This window comes from Carex rostrata, chromosome 32 (assembly GCF_964058835.1).
Source record: "Carex rostrata chromosome 32, lpCarRost1.2, whole genome shotgun sequence".
In the NCBI taxonomy this organism is placed as follows: Eukaryota; Viridiplantae; Streptophyta; class Magnoliopsida; order Poales; family Cyperaceae; genus Carex; species Carex rostrata.
In genome coordinates, this window is record NC_135949.1 from 2,048,937 (window position 1) to 2,069,182 (window position 20,246).

Below are 20,246 nucleotides of genomic sequence, written 5' to 3' on the forward strand. Positions count from 1 at the left end.
AATTAGAATTATCTGACAAAACTAAAAATAAATTTCAAATTTCAAAGAATGTTTATTTTACCTAGAGCACCGAGACCATAGTTATCGCCGTGGGCATTCTAATCATCAACGCCCGTAGTGAACCAGAGATCGCCGTCATATCTAGGCCATTTCTCTTTATCCTCTCCATACTTGTCCTTCATAGCTTTCTCATATTTTAGCTGCAAATTTTGTAAAATATAACAATAATGTTACGTATAACATGAACCATGATATTTTATACAACGATTCGAAAGTACTATTACCTGTGCATTTTTAGCCTTAGTACAAACGTATTCCCCCGTCGTCTTGTTCGTATAGGTAGGCTGAAACAACTCATCGCTCCATCTGGGTTCGCGCCCTTGTGTTTGCTCCTGTTAAGTATTTGAAAGACAATTTCATTTAGAAAAAAATTATCAAGGTTAATTTGATTATATTCAATAAGAATCAAAATATATTAATTTAATGAAAAACAACTTACGAAGCGCTGTTTGTGAACAAGCATGTTCACAGAGCCCGTCGAAGCCCCTGCACCTTCAACATTGGCCCTATTTTCTGCATTTCGCTGGCTCTGACTAGCAAAGGCGTCGCTGCACCAATGATCGACGAGTCCGGGCCAGTACGCTGGCTGGATCCAGGCGTCGTAGGGGCGAGGAGCAGCCCCATGCTCCTTCCACTCGAGCATTGACTCTCCGTATGACTTTTTTGCTGCCGCCTTGCATTTATTCAGCATATCCTGAAAGCCGTACATCAGCTATCTTTCTAAATACAGTCCATGCATCTATCAAAGGTATATCTGGATGAAACTGGTAGTGCTTCTGCAATGTATAGTTAAGAATTAATATCGTTTGTTAGCTTCAAAAAAAAAAAGTAATTATTAGAGGTTTTGTTTCAGAAAAATTTACTTACTAAAAACTCTTCCTGGATAACATCCTTATTATCCTTGGGGAAATCCGTGTATCTGTAGTATGGGCCAGGATAATTCTGACGTACTGTTTGCGAAATAACTTTTGCGACTTGCTTCGTCTTCTCTGGATGCCCTGCATCAAAAGTCCTGCAAACAGGAATAATTATTACAAGCACTATAATTAATGAATAATTACAAAATACACAAAAAATGAATATTACTTGTACAAGCAAAGCCTTCAAACTAAACATAAAATTTCTGCAACTCATGGACTATAATGCCCTCCCTGTTTGAATCAAATATTTTAAAAATATAAATAAAATTCTAAAAATTGTAAAGTCAGTCATAGATGTCCTTGACACCTTATACCAAACACCCATAACTAAAATTGATATGATGTCTCATGAAATTCTGAATTTAAAACATATATTTCAGCAATTTTCCAAATTATGCTTTATTAGTGATCATGTATAATCGACCTTTCAAGGTTAAATAAAAGTTACATTCTTATCGTCTCCAACAGAGAATTAGTTCTTACCCTTGGTTACGCGTCATTGGGCCTTCATAACCACAATCAGTCTAATAACCTATATTATTTTATTATAATTTCTACAAATAAAAAATTCCCGCAGATCATGTTTTGCTCCCTCCGTCTATGAATTTCTTCATAACCACAATCAGTCTAAAAAATTCCCGCAGATCATGGGACGGTTGGGATCAAAACTCACTCAAAATTTGAGGTAAATTAGGTCATATGAATTCCATGCACACATAAGTGGTGGAGAAGAAAAGAGAAGAGAAATGTACCTGAGGCAGCGGTGGGGGGCGAGTGAGTTGATCTTTCCTCTTCGCGCAGGCAGAGGCAACGGACTGGCACAGGACGGCACGGCTGCTCGGAAAGAAGAGGAGAGAACCGGCGTAAGAAGAAGAGGAGAGGAGCGGGCCTTCGCTTGTTTCACCTAACTAACGGGAGAGAAGCGGGGTGAGAAGAAGAGGAGGCACGAGTTTAGGGTTAGGGTTTAGGCGGAGCGATCGATCGACGGAGACAGAGAGCGAGAGAGAAGAGAAAGGGTTTTCGGCGCAATGCTGCGTGGCGCCTTTTTTTTTCGGAAAAAAATACTTTCTGCGACCGGCGAAATAACCGGTCGCTGATGACGGTCGCAGAAAATAATGGTCACCGGAGAATATTGGTTTTTCTTTTTTTTGGGGGGAAAAATAATTTTCTGCGACCGGCGACCTCAACGGTCGCTGATAACGGTCGCAGAAAATCCGTTTTGTTGTAGTGGAACCTTTGGCCATCGGGTTTGATGAACCCGATGCCATCGCTATTTTTCAATATGTAGAGTTTGATAAGTTATTCATTAGCTGCCTATAGCCTCAGCACAAAGTAAAGATAAAATATGAATAAAAGTAATATTTAAAAATAATAATGAAACTAATTTTTATGTAATCTGTATATAAAAATGTTTATCCCAAGTGACACTACAATATTCCTCAAAGTCATTAGTCTTCCATAGTTCCGAAATAGTGATGGCATCATATATTCTATTCTGTATGAAACCCACATATTTATATGTAGCTCCAAACGTGTTACTCTCCACAGTCAAATGGCACCCTGAATGAAGTCTTTCATGAAATGAAGGCTTCGTATTTCCACACTTTGAATTCAAACCTTATCTATGCCTCCAGGCTCCAGCTGATCCTGACTGTTAGGTTATAGATGATTGAATGAACATGACAATGATTAATTCATAGATGACAGGTATGTAATACAAGTATGCAAGTCCCTACAGATTTTTTTCCGTAATTTTCGAGTTAATTTCTAATAGGCCGTCAAGCACGTCTGTTGACTCTGTTTGAACCACAGGACTGGTAAGTCCAGTACACTATGCTGCTTTGGGGGGCTTTTTTACGGTCCTTGTTAACTTGTTTAGAAAATAGTTTGTATTTTACTATTTATCTCTTCTTCTTTTTAAAAAAAAAAAAAAAACAATACGTGTGGATTGCCACTACTTTACAAATCTTTTTTTTGTTAACAAATTGTGAGGAATTTCATGTACTATGAGATTTATTATTTACTAATTAATTTTGAGGAATGTTGATGGTTTTCTAATTTACAAGTAAATGTCTCCTGTGCCATTTACTATGAGATTCAGTCGTTACATTTTCTGGTCAAGTGCTCCTATGTCAGAATACTTTCTGGTCCATGTGACTATTATATCTGTGCCTCATGTATCAAGAACGTGTAGCTTTTATCTGTAGTTGTCATCAGTCAATTCATTACTTAAATAAATAAAATATGAGGCTGTCCAATAATTAACTGAAGGTTTCACTGTGGAAAATTCAGCAATTCAAGTCTTTGGTTAAAATGACAGTCGTCTCTTATCAACAACATTATTACAAATTTGTTGAAGAAATTTGATCTGCCAAATTCAATAAATTGCCGTGGGAGTTACGGCTTTTCTAATTAGATTCTACATGGAATTGAGAAATTTTAGTGCAATTTAATTGTATGTATCAATGATTTAAATAGCGTTTATCGCGTCATAGCGGCCGGGTTAAAAAAATTGCGCTATAGTGACACTATTTGGACATTGCGCCATAGCTTTTATGGGAGAAAAAACGCTATAGCGCGCTATTTAGAATATTGGTATGTATAGCTGGATTTATTAAATTATCGTGAAAATACTGCTTTCTTATTTAATTCATTAATGTAAGGCATAATCAACACATCAAAACTATAAAGTTGCAAATTAATTATGCCCATATATCATTTGAAATACAAGGACAATTTCTCATGAAGTAACATAGACATGTTTACCGTAGGTTTTTTTATTTTATTTTATTTTTTTAGTAAAAGACTAGTACCATAGAATTGAAGGACCATACAAGTCTTCTTACTATTTGTATGGTCGAAATAAATCTTGTAGAAAATTGCACTGGATATTTTGTAAGTACAAGGTTCACGTCCAGTCAAAGTTGGATGACAATATATCTGCATGAGCTGACGTATCACACCAACAATATCTACTTGTATAAGTAGTTGCAACTGGAATATTTTGGTGAACCATTGAGAGCTGCTCACATTAATTCAAGATGTGCTATTTCTCACCCAATTTCATCCTCCTCTTACTCATTCAAGCCTTCTTGGCAAATTGTTGTATTGAGAATGAGAGGGATGCCCTGCTTGAATTCAAAGCTGGTGTCAATGATAAGAGTAGTCGTTTGGCTTCATGGAGAGGTGAAAAATGTTGCAACTGGGCAGGGATCCGATGCAACAATCGAACAAGTCATGTTATCAAGCTTAACCTTCGAAATACCAATGTCGAACTGCTCGAAAGACCGATATATTACGGAGGTACCTTCCATTATTTGAAATACCACCCTGGCTTGACCGGGAAGATCAGCCCATCTTTGTTATTTCTTAGTGATCTAAAGCACTTAGATCTCAGCTTCAATAATTTTAGTGGGAATAAATTTCCAGAATTTATTAGCGCATTTAGAAACTTAAAGTATCTCAATTTGTCTAACACGTGTTTGTCGGGAATGATACATCCTCAGTTTGGGAACCTTTCTAAGTTGTTGTACTTTGATCTTAGGCAAGACTATTATTTTTCTGATTTTATATTGAGTGCCGATACATGGTGGTTATCTAATATGAGGTCTCTAAAGTATATAGACATGTCGGGAGTCGATTTCAAAGATTCAAATAACTGGGTGCAAAGTTTGAACAAACTATCATCACTTGAAGTGTTAGTTTTGTCCTATAACAATCTAACCCAAATTCCCAATACACTCACTTTAGTGAACTTCACCTCTCTTAGAGTGCTTCATCTTTCTCATCAAAACTTCAATACCACCATACCCAATTGGATGGGCAGTTTACACAGTTTAAATGTTCTAATTCTCAAAAGCTGTAACCTGGTGGGGCCATATCCTGCTACATTGGGAAATCTGACAAATCTTGTTCAGCTTGATCTTCGATTTAATTACCTAAATGGTACAATACCAACTAACATTGGAAATTCAACAAATCTTGTTCAGCTTGATCTTAGCGGTAATAACCTAAATGGAACAATACCAACTGATATTGGAAATTTAATAAATCTTGTTTGGCTTGATCTTCGCGATAATAACCTAAATGGAACAATACCAACTAATATTCGAAATTTAAAAAATCTTGTTTGGCTTGATCTTAGTAATAACTTCCTCACAGGATTACTATCAGAAACTCACCTAACTGGTTTGTCAAAACTCAAACATTTAGGCCTCGCACATACCAACATAACTATTTTGTTTGGTAGTGAATGGACCCCCTCTTTTCAATTGAAGTTAATCTGGTTGATGTCAAATAAACAAGGGCCAAAATTTCCCTCTTGGATCCGGAGACAAGTACAAATTGAGGTTCTAGAACTGGCAAACACTGGAATTGATGACTGTATACCCGATTGGGTTTGGAACTTATCTTCACTTAGATTACTTTCGTTGTCTACTAACATGCTTAGAGGAAAGTTACCAGCCAGCTTGGTACACATGACCAAACTAGAGTGGTTGGATTTGAGTAATAATTGGCTTGTGGGTAAAATACCATTTCTTCCTACAAGTTTGTCGTATCTGGATCTTTCCAATAACTCCTTGTCAGGAGAATTGCGTAAACACTTTAAGTCACCATATAAGAATAAATTGATTGTTTCGAACAATCACACTGCTGAAGTTGTAGAATTGTTTCCTTGTGGATTACATAGTTTGTGGTATCTTGATCTCTCGAGTAATAGTTTATCAGGGCATCTTCCTTCTTGCTGGTCAAACATCAGTGGAGTAGTAAAACTTGCAAATAATAGGCTCTCTGGAGTTGTGCCCAGCTCTTTGAGTTGTTCAGTGGAACTAGCAGCGGTTGAACTTGAAAACAACAGTCTAACTGGAGAGTTTCCATTTGATTTGCAATTCTGCAAAGGATTACAATTGCTTGATCTTGGAGAAAATAATTTTCACGGTATTATACCAGATTGGGTAGGAGAAAGCTTTCCCCATATGACATTCCTAATATTACATTCCAACTTATTTTCAGGTAATATCACATCCAAGTTGACACAACTCAATAATTTACAAGTCTTAGATCTTTCAAATAACTACCTTTCGGGACAGCTACCTAGAGGTTTGGATAATTTTACTTGGATGAGTGATCAATTATCGTCATTATCCTTGTCATCGTTATATAGTGCCGAGAGTTTAATTGCAATGACCAAAGGGTTGAAACTTGAGTATGATGCTAATGGTCTTCTATTATGGAAGAGTATGGATTTGTCAAACAATAATCTAATCGGTGAGATACCTCGTGAGATAGTTGTTCTTGCTGGTTTATTGAATCTAAACTTGTCGAACAATCACTTAATAGGAAACATTCCGCTTGAAATCGGAAACATGACATCTCTAGAGTCACTTGACTTCCACATGAATAACCTGTCTGGGACTATCCCACAAAGCATATCCGCTTTATACTCTTTAGAAAAACTCAATTTTTCTTACAATAATCTATCTGGGAGCATTCCCACTGGGTATCAATTGCAGGCGCTTGATGACCCATCAATCTACAGTGGTAATCCATACCTATGTGGACCCCCACTAGAGACGAGCTGTGGAAGTAGTGGGAGATTTCCTCATAATAATGGTAACAACGATTCCAATTCAAAAAATACTAGTGATAGGGATAAGTGGTTGTATTTGTTCATCGAGTTTGGATTTGTGGCAGGATTTTTGCTGGTGTTTTTTATCCTACTATTCAAAGTAAAGTGGAGGTATACTTATTTTCAAATGGTTGATACTGTGTTTGACAGGTTGTATGTGTTGATGTTGAAGCCAAAACTCAAATGGGCTTCAGCCCATTAAGCCATTAAGTCATTTTATTATAGTGTTAGAGTGACTGTTAATGGCTTCATTCTCTCCTTGTATTTGTAAACACTTCATTGATCTAGTGAATTTGAGCTGTGTGCTTCCGTGGTTTTTTCCCGAAAGGGTTTCCACGTAAAATCTTGTCTCTCTTTTATTTTCTTGTGCTTATTGCTTGATTGCTTGTTTGTGTTGGCTTCTTGTTTGATTTCCATATTTCTTCATTTAATCGAGTATTGATGTATGCGTTCAAGGTGCTTGATAAAAAAAAGTTATAAAAATGGCATTATTAAAAAAAGTGACGTACAGATCACGAGGAGTAATAAAAGATCAATAGTCCGCATTATTAAAAAAAAGTTAGAAAAATGAATTCATAGTACGGATCAATATGCAATATGATAGTACCATAGCATCACGAATAATAAAAGATTTGGAGTTTCCTTTCTAAGAAAATGGCGGAAGGAAAAAATAGAACCTGAATTGTTGCCTGAAATATAAAACAAGATCATTCAAGTTGCAACAAACCAAACATTGTTAACCAGTATACTGGGCTCTATGAAAGCCCAATTAAAATTTTATAGGCCTACTTCTATATTTATAAAAACACCATTTCTTTTTCAATCCGAGTTGTTGTTAATATTTACTCTTCCTCCCAAAAAAAATTTGAGTTCAATCAGGACGGATCTTCAGCTCTGAGCCATCTATAATTTTAATTTTTCTTATTATTTTAAAATTTAATTGAACTTTAATAAAAATTATATATAATTTAGTCTGCCACATAAAACGTTAAATGTGTTGTATTCTCTGTAGTTGCAAAGACTTGAATTCTAACTGTGACCATTTTGCGAATGGTGCCTTGTTGAGGCTTGTGAGATGCTGATACCAATCAGTACCGGATCGCAAGTATACAATGATCCCAATCATATAATTTGACATCTTACGTAACTATCATTTAAATCATGTCAAACTTCTTATTAAAAAAAATAAAAAAAATAAAAGGAGTGCTAACAATATCAGAACATGACTCATTTTGATTTGAACTCGTCCAAAAGGTTCGCAACAAGTGCAAACAGAAATGTAAATATTTAAAAAAATAACCAAGCCAAAGTGGGTTACACTAGCATCAAAGTAATGAAAACAGCTGATGGCTAACAGAAATTGAACTTTGTGATGTATGATCTGTAGTTATTTCTAAAGTTTGTGGTGGCATTATACACAAGAAAGATGTTTCTTAATGCTATACATGCACAAGAAAAGGAAAAAAATAAAACTGAAGTCAGACTAATTTTGCAAGGAATGATAAGTTTCAACAAAAAAACCTCTCGGATTATCCGTGCAAATATGCGAGAAGACAGTCTGCTCAGTATATCTGGTAGCACCTTTGCAGATATTCCCGGCAATACTGGAAGAAGCTCTTGAATAGTATTTGCCAGATTCATATCCTGCCAATGAAAAAATAATATGCACACTAAGAAATAGTAACATATGCATTGTATTGAGTCCATAAAAATGCTACTAAGGTGGACATATTTGATATTTTGCCCCAAGAGATGATCAGGTATGGAAGATGCAAAATTTTTGACAACATAACAGTTCGACAGAACAAAATTAAGCTAAAGAACGACTTGCTCGAGAAAACATTAAATAACGCAAGCAAAATTGACTAATTCTTTTTCTGTCAATGAAGCAAAATTAAATAGATATACACGCGGAATTACCCTGTCAGATGTAGAATTTGGAGTTGAAGTCCCAGCTGTGAGAAACCTAACCACCTTCTCCACATTGTTTAAAATGACCTTGTCTTCTGCAGTAATTGTTGGCAGAAGAGCGGTAGTTCTTACGGGAGCCATTCCAAAAACTGGCACCGGGTTTCTTATACCCAAAGCAGTCGCAACTTGTACCAATTGATCCCTTGAAACCGCATCTATGGCCTTCACTATCTACACTCAATACCATGTAAATAGTATTCACCAATTAGTAACATATAGCAAATAAAATGGAGTAATAACAGAACGTGCAACAGCAGCAAAACAATTTTTGATACTTTATTGGAATAACAGAACCAATAATATACCTCATCAAGAATAAACTCTCTGAAGAAATTTCCTTTATCAGACAACAAAAATGCAAGCGCTGCTCGAGTTTTGATTGGTTGCTCTGGTCCAGAAATCATAGATGGCAGCACTGGCACCAAAGGGGAACCTGGTTGACTTTGTAAAACACCGAGTTCGGCCATGCTTCCTTTCAAATTTTCACCACCGCCACTTTTTGCTGCTGTAATAAAATTCTCAAAGGCTTGCATCACATCAATAAATCTCTCAGCATCAAACACACCAGACTTTCCATAAATTGTGTATCTTAATGCACTCCTTAAACCGAGGTGATTCATCAGTCAATAGTCTCTATTGAAACAAAAATAGAAACAAATGAAAAAAGTGTGCAAATACCAATATTTAAAGAACCAAAGCACAGAAGATTACATCAGCTCACTATACAGTACTGTTAACCAAATGTAAATGTTTTAGTTAGGAATCATGCCTTTAGGCTATATATACTCCTGGAAACATAAAGGGAAATTCCTTTTGGTGATAAAACAACTAAAATTAGGAATATTTCCAGTCTGAACAAGAACTAGTAGGTTTAAGAAAGATACTTTACCTGTGCAATGTAGGGATAAGCTTCATCAACAATAGCAAAATCAGAATTGCCGACCAATGCAATACCTTCTAAAACGCCAATAGCTCGAATAATCAGGGCAAAATACGGAGGGATTCTAAAGGGATAATCAAAGGTTATCTGTGCAAGATCAGATGCTAATTCTTGGAAATTAATATTTTTGGCGCCACCTCCTTCTAAAGCCTGATCAAAGACCTTGGCTAACACAGGTAAAATAGGATCGAGGTTAACCCCATCTGGAATGAAACCAAGCTTGACAAAATCTTTTACAATTGCATCATAGTCACGGTGGATTAGATGTGCTATGGCTTCTATCATCCCGTACTTTTGATCGTCCGTAAGTTTTGTCACGAGCCCTGCATGGAAATGCATAATATTACTGTGTTTTCTAAAGAGTTGTAAATAACAAGAAGACAAAAGAGGAAACAAAAGGGGTAATAGAGAAATTGTAATTGAATCCAAAAAGGATGATTCTGGCCTACTGGGTACTGGCTATAATATATGCACCAATACCTGACCTGACAGGTGCAGTATTGATACAAAATACCGTGATACCAATCCTTCATGAAAGTTGCATTATTCTGAGCGATAAAGTGCATATTGAGGCAATTGAGAATGAATTACATGTGATGATATTCACATTTTTACAATCTAAAGAGATATATACAGAGTTTAAAAAGTGAAAAAAGATAAAGAAATACACACCGAAATCAAGTATGGCCAACTTTCCATCAGGAGTTCGAATCATGTTACCAGGATGAGGATCAGCATGAAAGAAGCCGGTATCAAGCAACTACAAAGATTTCATCATTTTACTTAATAAGTCATTCAAAATATGTGGTAATATTGTAAACGTAAAAACGTAAATTGCATACAAAACTAGTGCTTCTGATCAAAAGATAAATAACATATTTGAAATTTCTGATAAGAGGAATTTCTAGATTTTATTGATTATCAAATCATACTTTACAATGTACAGCAGCTATTCTATTTATACACACTTAGGCTAAATAGCCGTTGGAACTAATAAAGAAAGTTAATATACAAATAATTAATAGAAAGATTATGGTGCTGATTATAGATAGATTGCAATCTTCTGGAGCAGCACAAAAAGTAGGAGCAGCTGTCACCAAATTAGAATAGATATGGGAGCTCATAGCGCCAGGAAAGGAAATTAGGGGGTAAGATGCAAAAATCCTTGATGTTCTGATAAATGTCCCCAAGAAATGCATCTCCACTGAATATATACACTAGTTATTTTTAACAATATTATGTACAACAGCAGGGTTAATATACCAATAATCGTAAGCACCAACATGGTGGCTATATTTTTTAGGGATTTCTGTTGTACCAATGTGGAAGTTTTGAATAACTTCTGTGAGATTTTTAGATTCTTATAATTATAGAGGAATCTTGCAAAAATCAATCTGTGTTGTTCTGCAACACACCAATTCTGATTACACTGTACACACTTAATTTGGCAATTGTTTGGTCTCATAGCGCTCCTGTTCAGACTTTAGGTTATATTAATAAAAGAATAAATGTGTAGTTTTCAACCAACCTGTTTTAAGTAGCAAATCACTCCTACATTGACGAGTTCTCCAACATCGCTTTCTTTGCTCTGTGATAGCTTTTCTCCTTCAACCCATCCTGTGGTGAGAACTTTTCTTGAAGTGTATTTTGTATATGTTTTTGGTACGACAACCTGGAATTGCAAACCAAAAATACCAAGATAATAGGTGAGTGACAGATCACCAACTAGACAGCTTGTACATACAAGCCGGTTAATCGATCCCTTATGGTACCAGTAGCATGCACTTAAACTTGCACATACAGATCATGATGCTAGAAGAGCGAACAATTAAATTTCTACCCAGCCATTTCGCATTAAGCAAAAAAAGCAAAAACATTAATGTTTTAACTACGTTTATGGCAAAAACAAACAAAAATTCTCATGTTTACCTGGGGAAGATCCTTCCTCATCATTTCAGCAAACCGGGTACCATTCTCTCCCTCATTCACATAATCAAGTTCTTCAAAAAAGCGAGCGGCCCATTCATCCACCAACCCCACCACATCAACTGAGATCTAGCACACGAGATTACAATTTCTAATTGTTATCAAGAAAAAATATAAAGGACAAGGTATCAAAGGACATATGGAGCTTAAGCATTGACTAGCACACCAAGGGAAGCTAACTTATGTCAGAAATAACCTCAATGATTAATCATTTGGAGTTTTTGTTTACAACACAGGTAGCTCCAATTATAAAGGATTCAACAATGTTGGGGCCGGCCGTATTCATCCTAACAACCATATACCTTAACCTAAACTTCAGAAAAGTTAAGCTTTGACAAAAATGCAGCTACTCTTTACCTGCGGAAGTCTCCTTAGTACTAACCCTAATTTCCTAATGATGAAGAGATCTATAGTGACAGTCTCGAGTACAAAAGGCCTTTGCACTTTCACGGCTACTAATTCTCCTGTTTCTTTCAAGCGGCCTTTGTACACCTGTCCCAATCACTAGTGGAGAACTTGGAATTAGTGTCGGCTGTTTATGGGTATTAGTGTCGGACATTTGGCGACACTAATCGGGCTGATACTAATACTTTGTAAATAGCCGACACTAAAAGTAAGGCATTAGTGTCGGCTATTTATTAAATGGCCGACACTAATACTAACTTTTAGTGTCGGCTATTTATTAAAAAAATAAATTTCAAAAATTCACTATAAATCATAGAAAATTCTAAAAATGAAATTTTTTATTCTGGAATGCTCATATATTTTTGCTGAACTATATATAAAACAAAGATATCAAATAATTCATCATAATTTACAAATAACACTCACTAGATAAAATATCATCCAAATTGCTTATTTATTGTTATCATACAAACCCTAAAACATAAAATACATAAAAGATACATAAAAGACCCTAAATAAAATATCATACAAACCCTAAAACAAAAAATACATAAAAGATACATAAAAGACCCTAAAAACTCTAAAATTATAAACACTATACCAAAAGTCCATGAAGGAAGACTCGGATCGTGAATCTGAGCCCGCAAAATGGCGAAACGAATCATAGATTGGTTTCTCATCCGGTTTTGAGCTGTGGAGTTCCTGTCAAAATTTCAGTCCGATCCGACGGACGGATCAAAAGTTACGTCCCTTTTCGTGAAGCATGCGCAGGACCATATTGCATTACATCTTCTGGTATTCGCCTAGAAGCGGCTCGGTTTGAGAAGATCAGATCGGAGAGAAGCGTGAAGCGAAGTGAAGGAGATGTTTTAAACCCTAGGCGTGCGTTTGAAAGAGGTGCGCGGGACTTAAAATGAAATTTTTTTAGCTTTAGTGTCGGCTGTTTATAAATAGGCGACACTAATAACTGAGAATTAGTGTCGGCTGTTTATAAAAAGGTGATACTAATGTATTAGTGTCGGCTGTTTATAAATGGCCAACACTAATTGTTAAGTATTAGTGTCGGCTGTTTATAAATAGCCGACACTAATACATTAGTGTCGGCTGTTTATAAACAGCCGACACTAATTCTCAGTTATTAGTATCGCCTACATATAAATACCCGACACTAATATTATTAGTGTCGGGTTTTTGTAAACGACCGATACTAAAGTATTAGTGTCGGTTTTTTAAGGCGACACTAATTGTATGTTCTCCACTAGTGAATGATGCTAGAATTATAGCATAAGAGAAAAAAGCACCAGCGAAAAGTGTTTCAGTTAAATTATTTCAAAAGGCATCAAGGGAAAGTGTTTCGAAGGCACTAGTATATCCAACTTTAATTTATTTCTTTTAATTCTTTCTTTTTTTACTTTAATAAAGGTTCTTATGCATAGAGTTGGACTGAGGCTTAAGGTTAATTGCCAATCAAGAGAAGTAAGAAAATATTTCCATCTCCAATATGGCCAACAGGCCAAGTAATGTACCAGATGAGTCCGGTATTGACTAGCTGGTTGAGTCTGGTCCATTAGTATAGAATTGATGCAATGTCTTCTCTTACATTTTGGCTTTTTATGCTATTGTTATACACAATAAGAAAAAAGTTTCATGTGCCCTAGCAAAACCTAAATATATCATACTTGGCTAGTAATTTACACACAACACCTCAAGAACAAAGGAAATATCACATACTCGTCACACTGGTCTGAAAAGAAATTAATATATAAAAAATAATCAATCATGTAGGAGGATTAATTTGGAGCTTCTTCAGGGAAACTTACAAGGGTCATGAATGTGTGTATTTTCCTACTTTCCAATTAGGCACAATAGTCAAACTTTGACAGGCATGTGCGCAATATTGCGAGGTTTTGCAGGGGCATGCATGGAATTCACCCTAAAGCATAAGAATGAAATGAGCTTTACCAGCTGCAATGGGAGAGGGAGACAGCTCAGAATAAACTTCCTGCCAGGGCCGACCAAGCTCTTCTTTGATTAAATCCATTGCCACATCATCAGGAAAAGAAGGGACCTTATCACATAACTTTTGCAACTCTGTCATAGCAGCAGGAGAAAGTATATCAGGTCTGATGCTCAGTGCTTGGCCTAGTTTTATATATGCAGGGCCCAGGGATGTCACTATTTCCCTCAGTTCGATTGCCCTTGATACCTCATTCTACAAAAACAGAGAACACATAATGAAAACAAAAAAATAAATAAATAAATAACAGTCAAGTCATGAAGTAATCTGATCCAGTTCAAATTATGCTCCCTTATTAATATTGTTGGCTCCATTTTGGGTACTAGAAAACTTTTTTCAAATTTTGGGTACTAATTATAGGAAGTTTAAAAACTTTTTCAATTCTGTGTAATTATATAAAATTGGGTACTAGAAACTACACATGTGAAGTTATTGGAAACCAATCACCTGAAAATCAACTTATACTTTCGCATAATCAAACTTGCAATCTTCATCTCGTATTTAGATGTGGATTATTTCATTGAAAGTCATGGCATTATTACCGAAGAGTAACTTCATATATCAATATAAGACATTGTGACTAAGAAAAAATTTGATGCGGTGAGTGATGATATACTTACCTCTTTGATTGTTTTGTTGATCAAATCAGATATGAGACCGGATAAGAAACCACCAGCCACAGAAAGAAGTTGCACAATTCGAGTGGCAACAGCTGTGGGTTTCCTGCCCCAGTAAGCTGATATTATATCTGGGTCATACACCAATGGCAATGCATCTTTTGTATTTACCCCGTCAACCTAGAAAGTGAAAGAAGAAAAGCTTAAAAATGCAGACATATAATTATTTTATTAATTAGGCCATACAAATTGGTATACATCTCAGCTTATTTTGACCATCAGTAAAGCTAAATCGTCAACTAGGTCCAAACTATTCTTAAATCAGGTTCACTGAAAACTCTATCGGGCTAAGCTTAGTTAAGGGTGATTCTCTAAAGAATAGCTTGTACCCCGTGGAAAGTTGAATAAAGTAACAGTTTTCTCTAAAGTAAATCAAAAGTTAACTTATAATCCAGACGTTCAATTTAAATGTGTTCATAGTTGACTAGATTCTTTTAATTTTTTCATCACTTTTTTTACAAGCGGTATGACCCAATGGGTCACCGCCGTAGTCATTAGATTCACGAATTAAACTCGAATAATTCGTTTTTTGGTGATGCCAAACCGAACTTCGAATTATTTGCTTGACCGAAATTCTACCAAATTAAACCCGAATAATTTGCAAATTTTACGATTTTTTTCCGAATTTTCTGAATTTTTCCAAGAAGATTTTTTTTGCTCTTTTGCAGAACTGAGATCTTTGACCTAGATAATTCCTAATTATTTTCGAATTATATCCAAATTATTCTCGAATCAAGAAATTTTAATTTCGCCAAACCGAACCCGAATAATTAATTTGTCACTATAGTCACTGCTATGGAAAACAGTCGGAGCTACGTAGCATAAAACCTTGCAAATATGGAAATAAATCCATTTATTCTCAACATTAAAAGCAATGATCGTATATATGTAACTATGTCTTGCGCATTTTTATGAACCATTTTGCTTGAGTTATAATTAATTGCGCAGCTGATTTGTAAAAAATTGAATTGAACGAGCCTAATTAACTGGGGCTTATTTGGGCCGGATAGCAAGAAACTTGAAAGAACCCAATAGGCCCATAACGCATAGAAGTAATAGTAATGGATTCGGTTAGCGGGTTATTGGATTCAATCCAAAGTGCAAATGTGCAAGGATAAAGTGATAATAACTTAAAAGTATCAAATATTTCTTTAAGAAAAAAAATATATAGTCTGCCAGAGAGCCGAAAACATATAAAAAAGTTGGTTTTTGAAAATAAGTGGCAAGATGCCACCTGTTTTATTTTTCTGAACAAATTAATTTTTACAACTATATACAAATATATATATATATACTTGTATCAGGTGCAGAACCAAATTTTCAAGTTATGAAAATCAAACATGAATGAGATCAATCATATATAATATTATATTCCGAACTATAAAGAAAACAATGTACAAGTATAAAATTTATAGAATAACACATAATTTTATAGTTATTTTTTATAAAAATAAAATAAAAGAATAGAAGTATATTTTGAGAAAAAAATGTGAGTCCCTATGACTTTATGTGGCTCTCTGTTAATTCTTAGCAAATGAAACAATTTATTCCAAGTAAATTTTTTTTCATTGGAACTGTTTCCTACGCAGTTGAAGGAATCTAGGCTTAAATAATGGTCAGATTTATACTTTAAAGAGCAACAGCAAAATCAGGCACTGACAAAGTAAAGCATATTAAGTGCACCAGAGAGGATGCCCATACACAGCAACAGCATTATTTAATAGAGGAGGGATCGGAAGACACTGTTTTTTAGTGACATCGAATGACATCGTGCATTTTTAAAGTTGAAAAAGTCGATCAAACCATTCAACTTGATGGATATGTTAAAATGTGCTTGCAGATCAAATTTTATATTTTTCTGAATTTTTTTACTATTTATTAAGATGGATACAAAAATTCAACGGTCTAAATATAGCGATTTTTAACATATCCATTATGTTCAACGGCTTGATCGACTGTTTGGACTTTAAAAATGCACGGTGTCATTCGATGTCACCAAAAAACGGTGTCATCCGATCCCTCCTCTATTTAATAATAACTATTATAAGCACATTTTTAATATCTTGCATCAAAGTCTATCATTAACTCTTTTAGTTGAACCAACTTGCGGACATGTTCATGACATTTATGTATTTTTAAGTGAAAAAAAAAAATTAGTTAGCGGCGGATTAATAATTTATTATTTTTGAATAAATAAATTATGAGTTTTTCTTGTAAATATTTTTCATATAAAAATATTAGTCAAGTCTTTCAATTTTAAATATCCACAATTACAAGAGAGTTTTTAGTTGATTTTTCAACCTGTGATCTCTCACAAAAAAATATTTTTAGCCACGAAATTAAAGACTGGTTCTTCCTCACATATATATTGCTGGGTTGACAAATGATCTCTCTTTTAACAACTTCAGAAATTTAAAACTCGAAACTCGACTGAAAATTTTGTGTAAATTTATATAAAGTTCAGAAATTTGATCCTTTTTCAATCTAAAATAAAAATATAAAAACAATAACAAAACGTACGTTGATACAGAAAATCAGAAAAAAAAAATTTTGGAAGAGTCAAGAACACACTCTTCTTCTTTTTTTAACCCAAAAGTTGAACTTGACATATTAATTAAGGGTGGATGCTTATTGTCTATATATTTATGTCAATACCAATTTTACCAAACAAGAATATAAATGCATATAAATGAAATTTAATAAGGAGTTATAGCAATGGTACTCAATCTACATTTTGCTGATGATACCTAATGGTACTCAATCTACATTTTGCTGATGATACCTAATTTTTTTTTTATAAGGACAAACCCTTTTATGATTGAGGCCTTGAAATTAAATGAGGTTTGTAGGTTTTTAATAATTAAAAATTAATTTTGCTAAATCAGAAATGATACTCCTATATATATCTGATTCAATTAGCAAATATGTTAGGGATGCCAAATTACTTGCCTCCCAATTATATTGGGGTTCCAATTCATTATAAGAACTGGTTACTTTTAATACAAAAAAAATTACAAGGATGTATGAATAATAGGTTGTGCTCTAAAAACCAAGAAGAGAAGATAGGGTAAAAATAGGGAAGATAAATAATTAACTTCCTCTACAGTCTGATATTGAAGTTACATAATTTGAATAGTTTGTATATCTCTTCCTCCCCTTTTCTTCTCTTGAAATTAACATTTTGAAACAAGTAAACAGGATCCAGTCACCCCTCTCTTTTTTTTTCTTTTTCTTTTTTCCCTGAAGCACATTCTTAAGAGGCAGAGTAACATTATTAAATAATGTAATTTCCTCCATTCCCTTATACTAATTAACAGTGTGTAAGATGCTTGCTAGAATAAATTACAAATTGATAAATTAAAAAAGAGGTTCTTATGGTATGGAGGTAATTTAGTTAGAAAAAATATCATATGATATTTTGTAGGGTAGTGAGCCGAGTAAGAATCAAACAAGCTAATTATGAGCTTTTCTAATCCGATTAGAAATTAACTACATTTAAATGTATTTAATATTTAATAAATAAATACATGGGAGCATAGAACAATTGGACATTGCGGGCTTTACGTGGCCACAAAATTTAACAAACTTTATAACAATTTATTTATGAAACGCGAATAGTAATTTTGTCTGATTGAACATAAATGTTACACAGTGACACAAGTGAATTTAAAAAGAAATTAAAAAAAAACAACAACCACGTTGCTGATTAAAAAAAAGAATAAATATGAAAAGTAGTGACGTGGCTTGCTCAGAGAGACAGCAAATTGTTTTTATGAGAAAGTGCCCCAATTTGAAAAATAAATAAATATGATTTTGATTATGAAAATTTTGTTTGGTTTGATATTCTAAATTATGTAAGCCGCTGCTTTGGATTCCGGGTAGACACTGGTATATCTTGTATGGTTTATATTGTGTATTGTCAAAAGTAGCTGGTTATTTGCGTGCAGGCTTTTGGAACAATTTACAGCTGAGCCGACATTGACCTCACCGCGCTCAATGTAAAAACTATTTTATATATGAAATGGGCTCATGGGCCTTATAAATCGAAAAGGGCCTTATCTAGTACGCAAACAATCACAGAATAGAAGACTACTAAAGCAGTAGAAAAAAGAATACAAATTTGGAAAGAAGAAGCAATAATACCCAGTCTGATTATCAACTGACATCCCAGCCCATGGCACTGCCAGAGAAGGATCCGTCTATGCTTCTTGCATGATCCATTAAAGCTTGCCTTGTCAAAAGTTTATCATTTAATTCCCAATAAATCTGAAAGCAACAAAAAATATAAATAAAGTTAATATAAAAAATGAAGAACTAATAAATGCAAAGAAATTAGTTTAATGTAATATTCTTTGGGTTCCATGAATGAGTTATGCTCAGTAGTAGCCCTAAACACCCATTTTCTAACCAAACCTATGGCTCAGGTGCAAGCCATAAATTACAACATTCCAAATTTAACTAACTTGACATGATTTATCACCTTTCCAAGATATGACCATGCCTCAGCCAGAGCAACATATAATTGCATTGCTCGAATGATAGAATGTTGTTTACATGTCAGAACCGAACAAAAACCTGATTTTGACACAAATCATTTTACTTGGGCCAGATCATGTCACAATCCAAGAATCCAAGGATTTAACAGTTGAACACTTACTCCAGCTTTGGCATAATCAGGATTGAGTGTAACAGCTCTCTGATAACAAGTTGCGGCCCTGTGTCTGTCGCCTGCCAGCTGTTCGTAAAAATGCCCCAGAGAATGAAAAGCTAAGAAGCTCTCAGCTGCTTTCTCCTTAAGTGACTCCTGTCCCCTATTCCATAGAAACAGAGCCTGGTAGAGATGAGAGGAACTAACGAGACTGTAGTGACAGGAAGGGTTGGTTGGATAGTCGTCTACGGGTTTTCTGACGAACATCTGGTATCCGAGGCTATATCTCTCAAGCACATCTCAACTCCCCTTCTGTTCCCGAGACGACTTTCGTGAGATCGTGTTGCGAGTGTTCTTCTTGTAACAGTTTATCTTGTTCAGATCAGGCAAGCTGTGCGTGCCTTCCCGGTGGTTTATTAATTTCTATTATTTTTTAGTCCCACATGGTCAGGAAAAACATAGTTCAACGAATGAGCGTGCAGGTACTGGAGCTGGAGCTTGAGCTGATGGATGCTTGAAGGGAGCAAGAAGAGCAGCTACTGGATGCGTGAATCCATAACAAGAGGAAGTACCGAAATTGGGCAAGTTAGTACGCGTCATGCGTACTTAGCCATTTTGACAATTTGAAATATTTTTTTACCTTGCAGAATTTTAATTTAGACTCAAACCAAATAATTTTAATTCTTAGCAAGATGGCTTGGTTTCGAACCACGCAGGGAGCAAAATTAGTCCAATTATTGCAAGGAATCTTCGGGCGCTGTATTGGACCAGGTCCAAGAGCAAAACTAATTAAATATATTCTGAAAGCTTGGGACCAGGGAGTCCAATCCTCTGCGTTAACTCAAAACAGCATCTTTCAAGTTAATGAATCTCGGCTGTTTGATTGTAAATAGAGTTCATCCTGTCTCCACCTATAACTTAGGGGCCTTTAATATTAGTGCGGATCTAATCCGCACAAATTTTAAAGTTGATTGGACGGTCCAGATATAATAA

At 35.0% G+C, this 20,246-nt stretch overlaps 1 protein-coding gene and 1 pseudogene across 2 annotated transcripts; one reads left to right on the forward strand and one right to left on the reverse strand.

The window, feature by feature from the left end:
• The first annotated feature begins 4,021 nt into the window (after positions 1–4,021).
• On the forward strand, positions 4,022–6,996 carry LOC144547783 (uncharacterized). The gene has a single exon (XM_078296476.1). It carries the CDS (start codon positions 4,022–4,024, stop codon positions 6,809–6,811), a length of 2,790 nt encoding a protein of 929 aa, XP_078152602.1. The 3' UTR covers positions 6,812–6,996.
• A 960-nt stretch (positions 6,997–7,956) lies between these two features.
• Positions 7,957–19,853, reverse strand: LOC144547784 (uncharacterized; annotated as a pseudogene). The gene is made up of 13 exons (XR_013509150.1): positions 19,740–19,853; positions 19,263–19,436; positions 18,770–18,871; positions 14,549–14,725; positions 13,874–14,123; positions 11,864–12,021; positions 11,450–11,575; positions 11,049–11,192; positions 10,193–10,280; positions 9,470–9,843; positions 8,886–9,213; positions 8,530–8,751; positions 7,957–8,253 (listed from the first exon to the last, which is right to left on the reverse strand). The product of XR_013509150.1 is annotated as an uncharacterized LOC144547784 (transcript).
• Between the last annotated feature and the right edge of the window lie 393 nt (positions 19,854–20,246).

Coding starts and splice junctions, on each gene's coding strand:
- LOC144547783 (XM_078296476.1), top strand. CDS start 4,022: ATGTGCTATTTCTCACCCAATTTCATCCTCCTCTTACTCATTCAAGCC.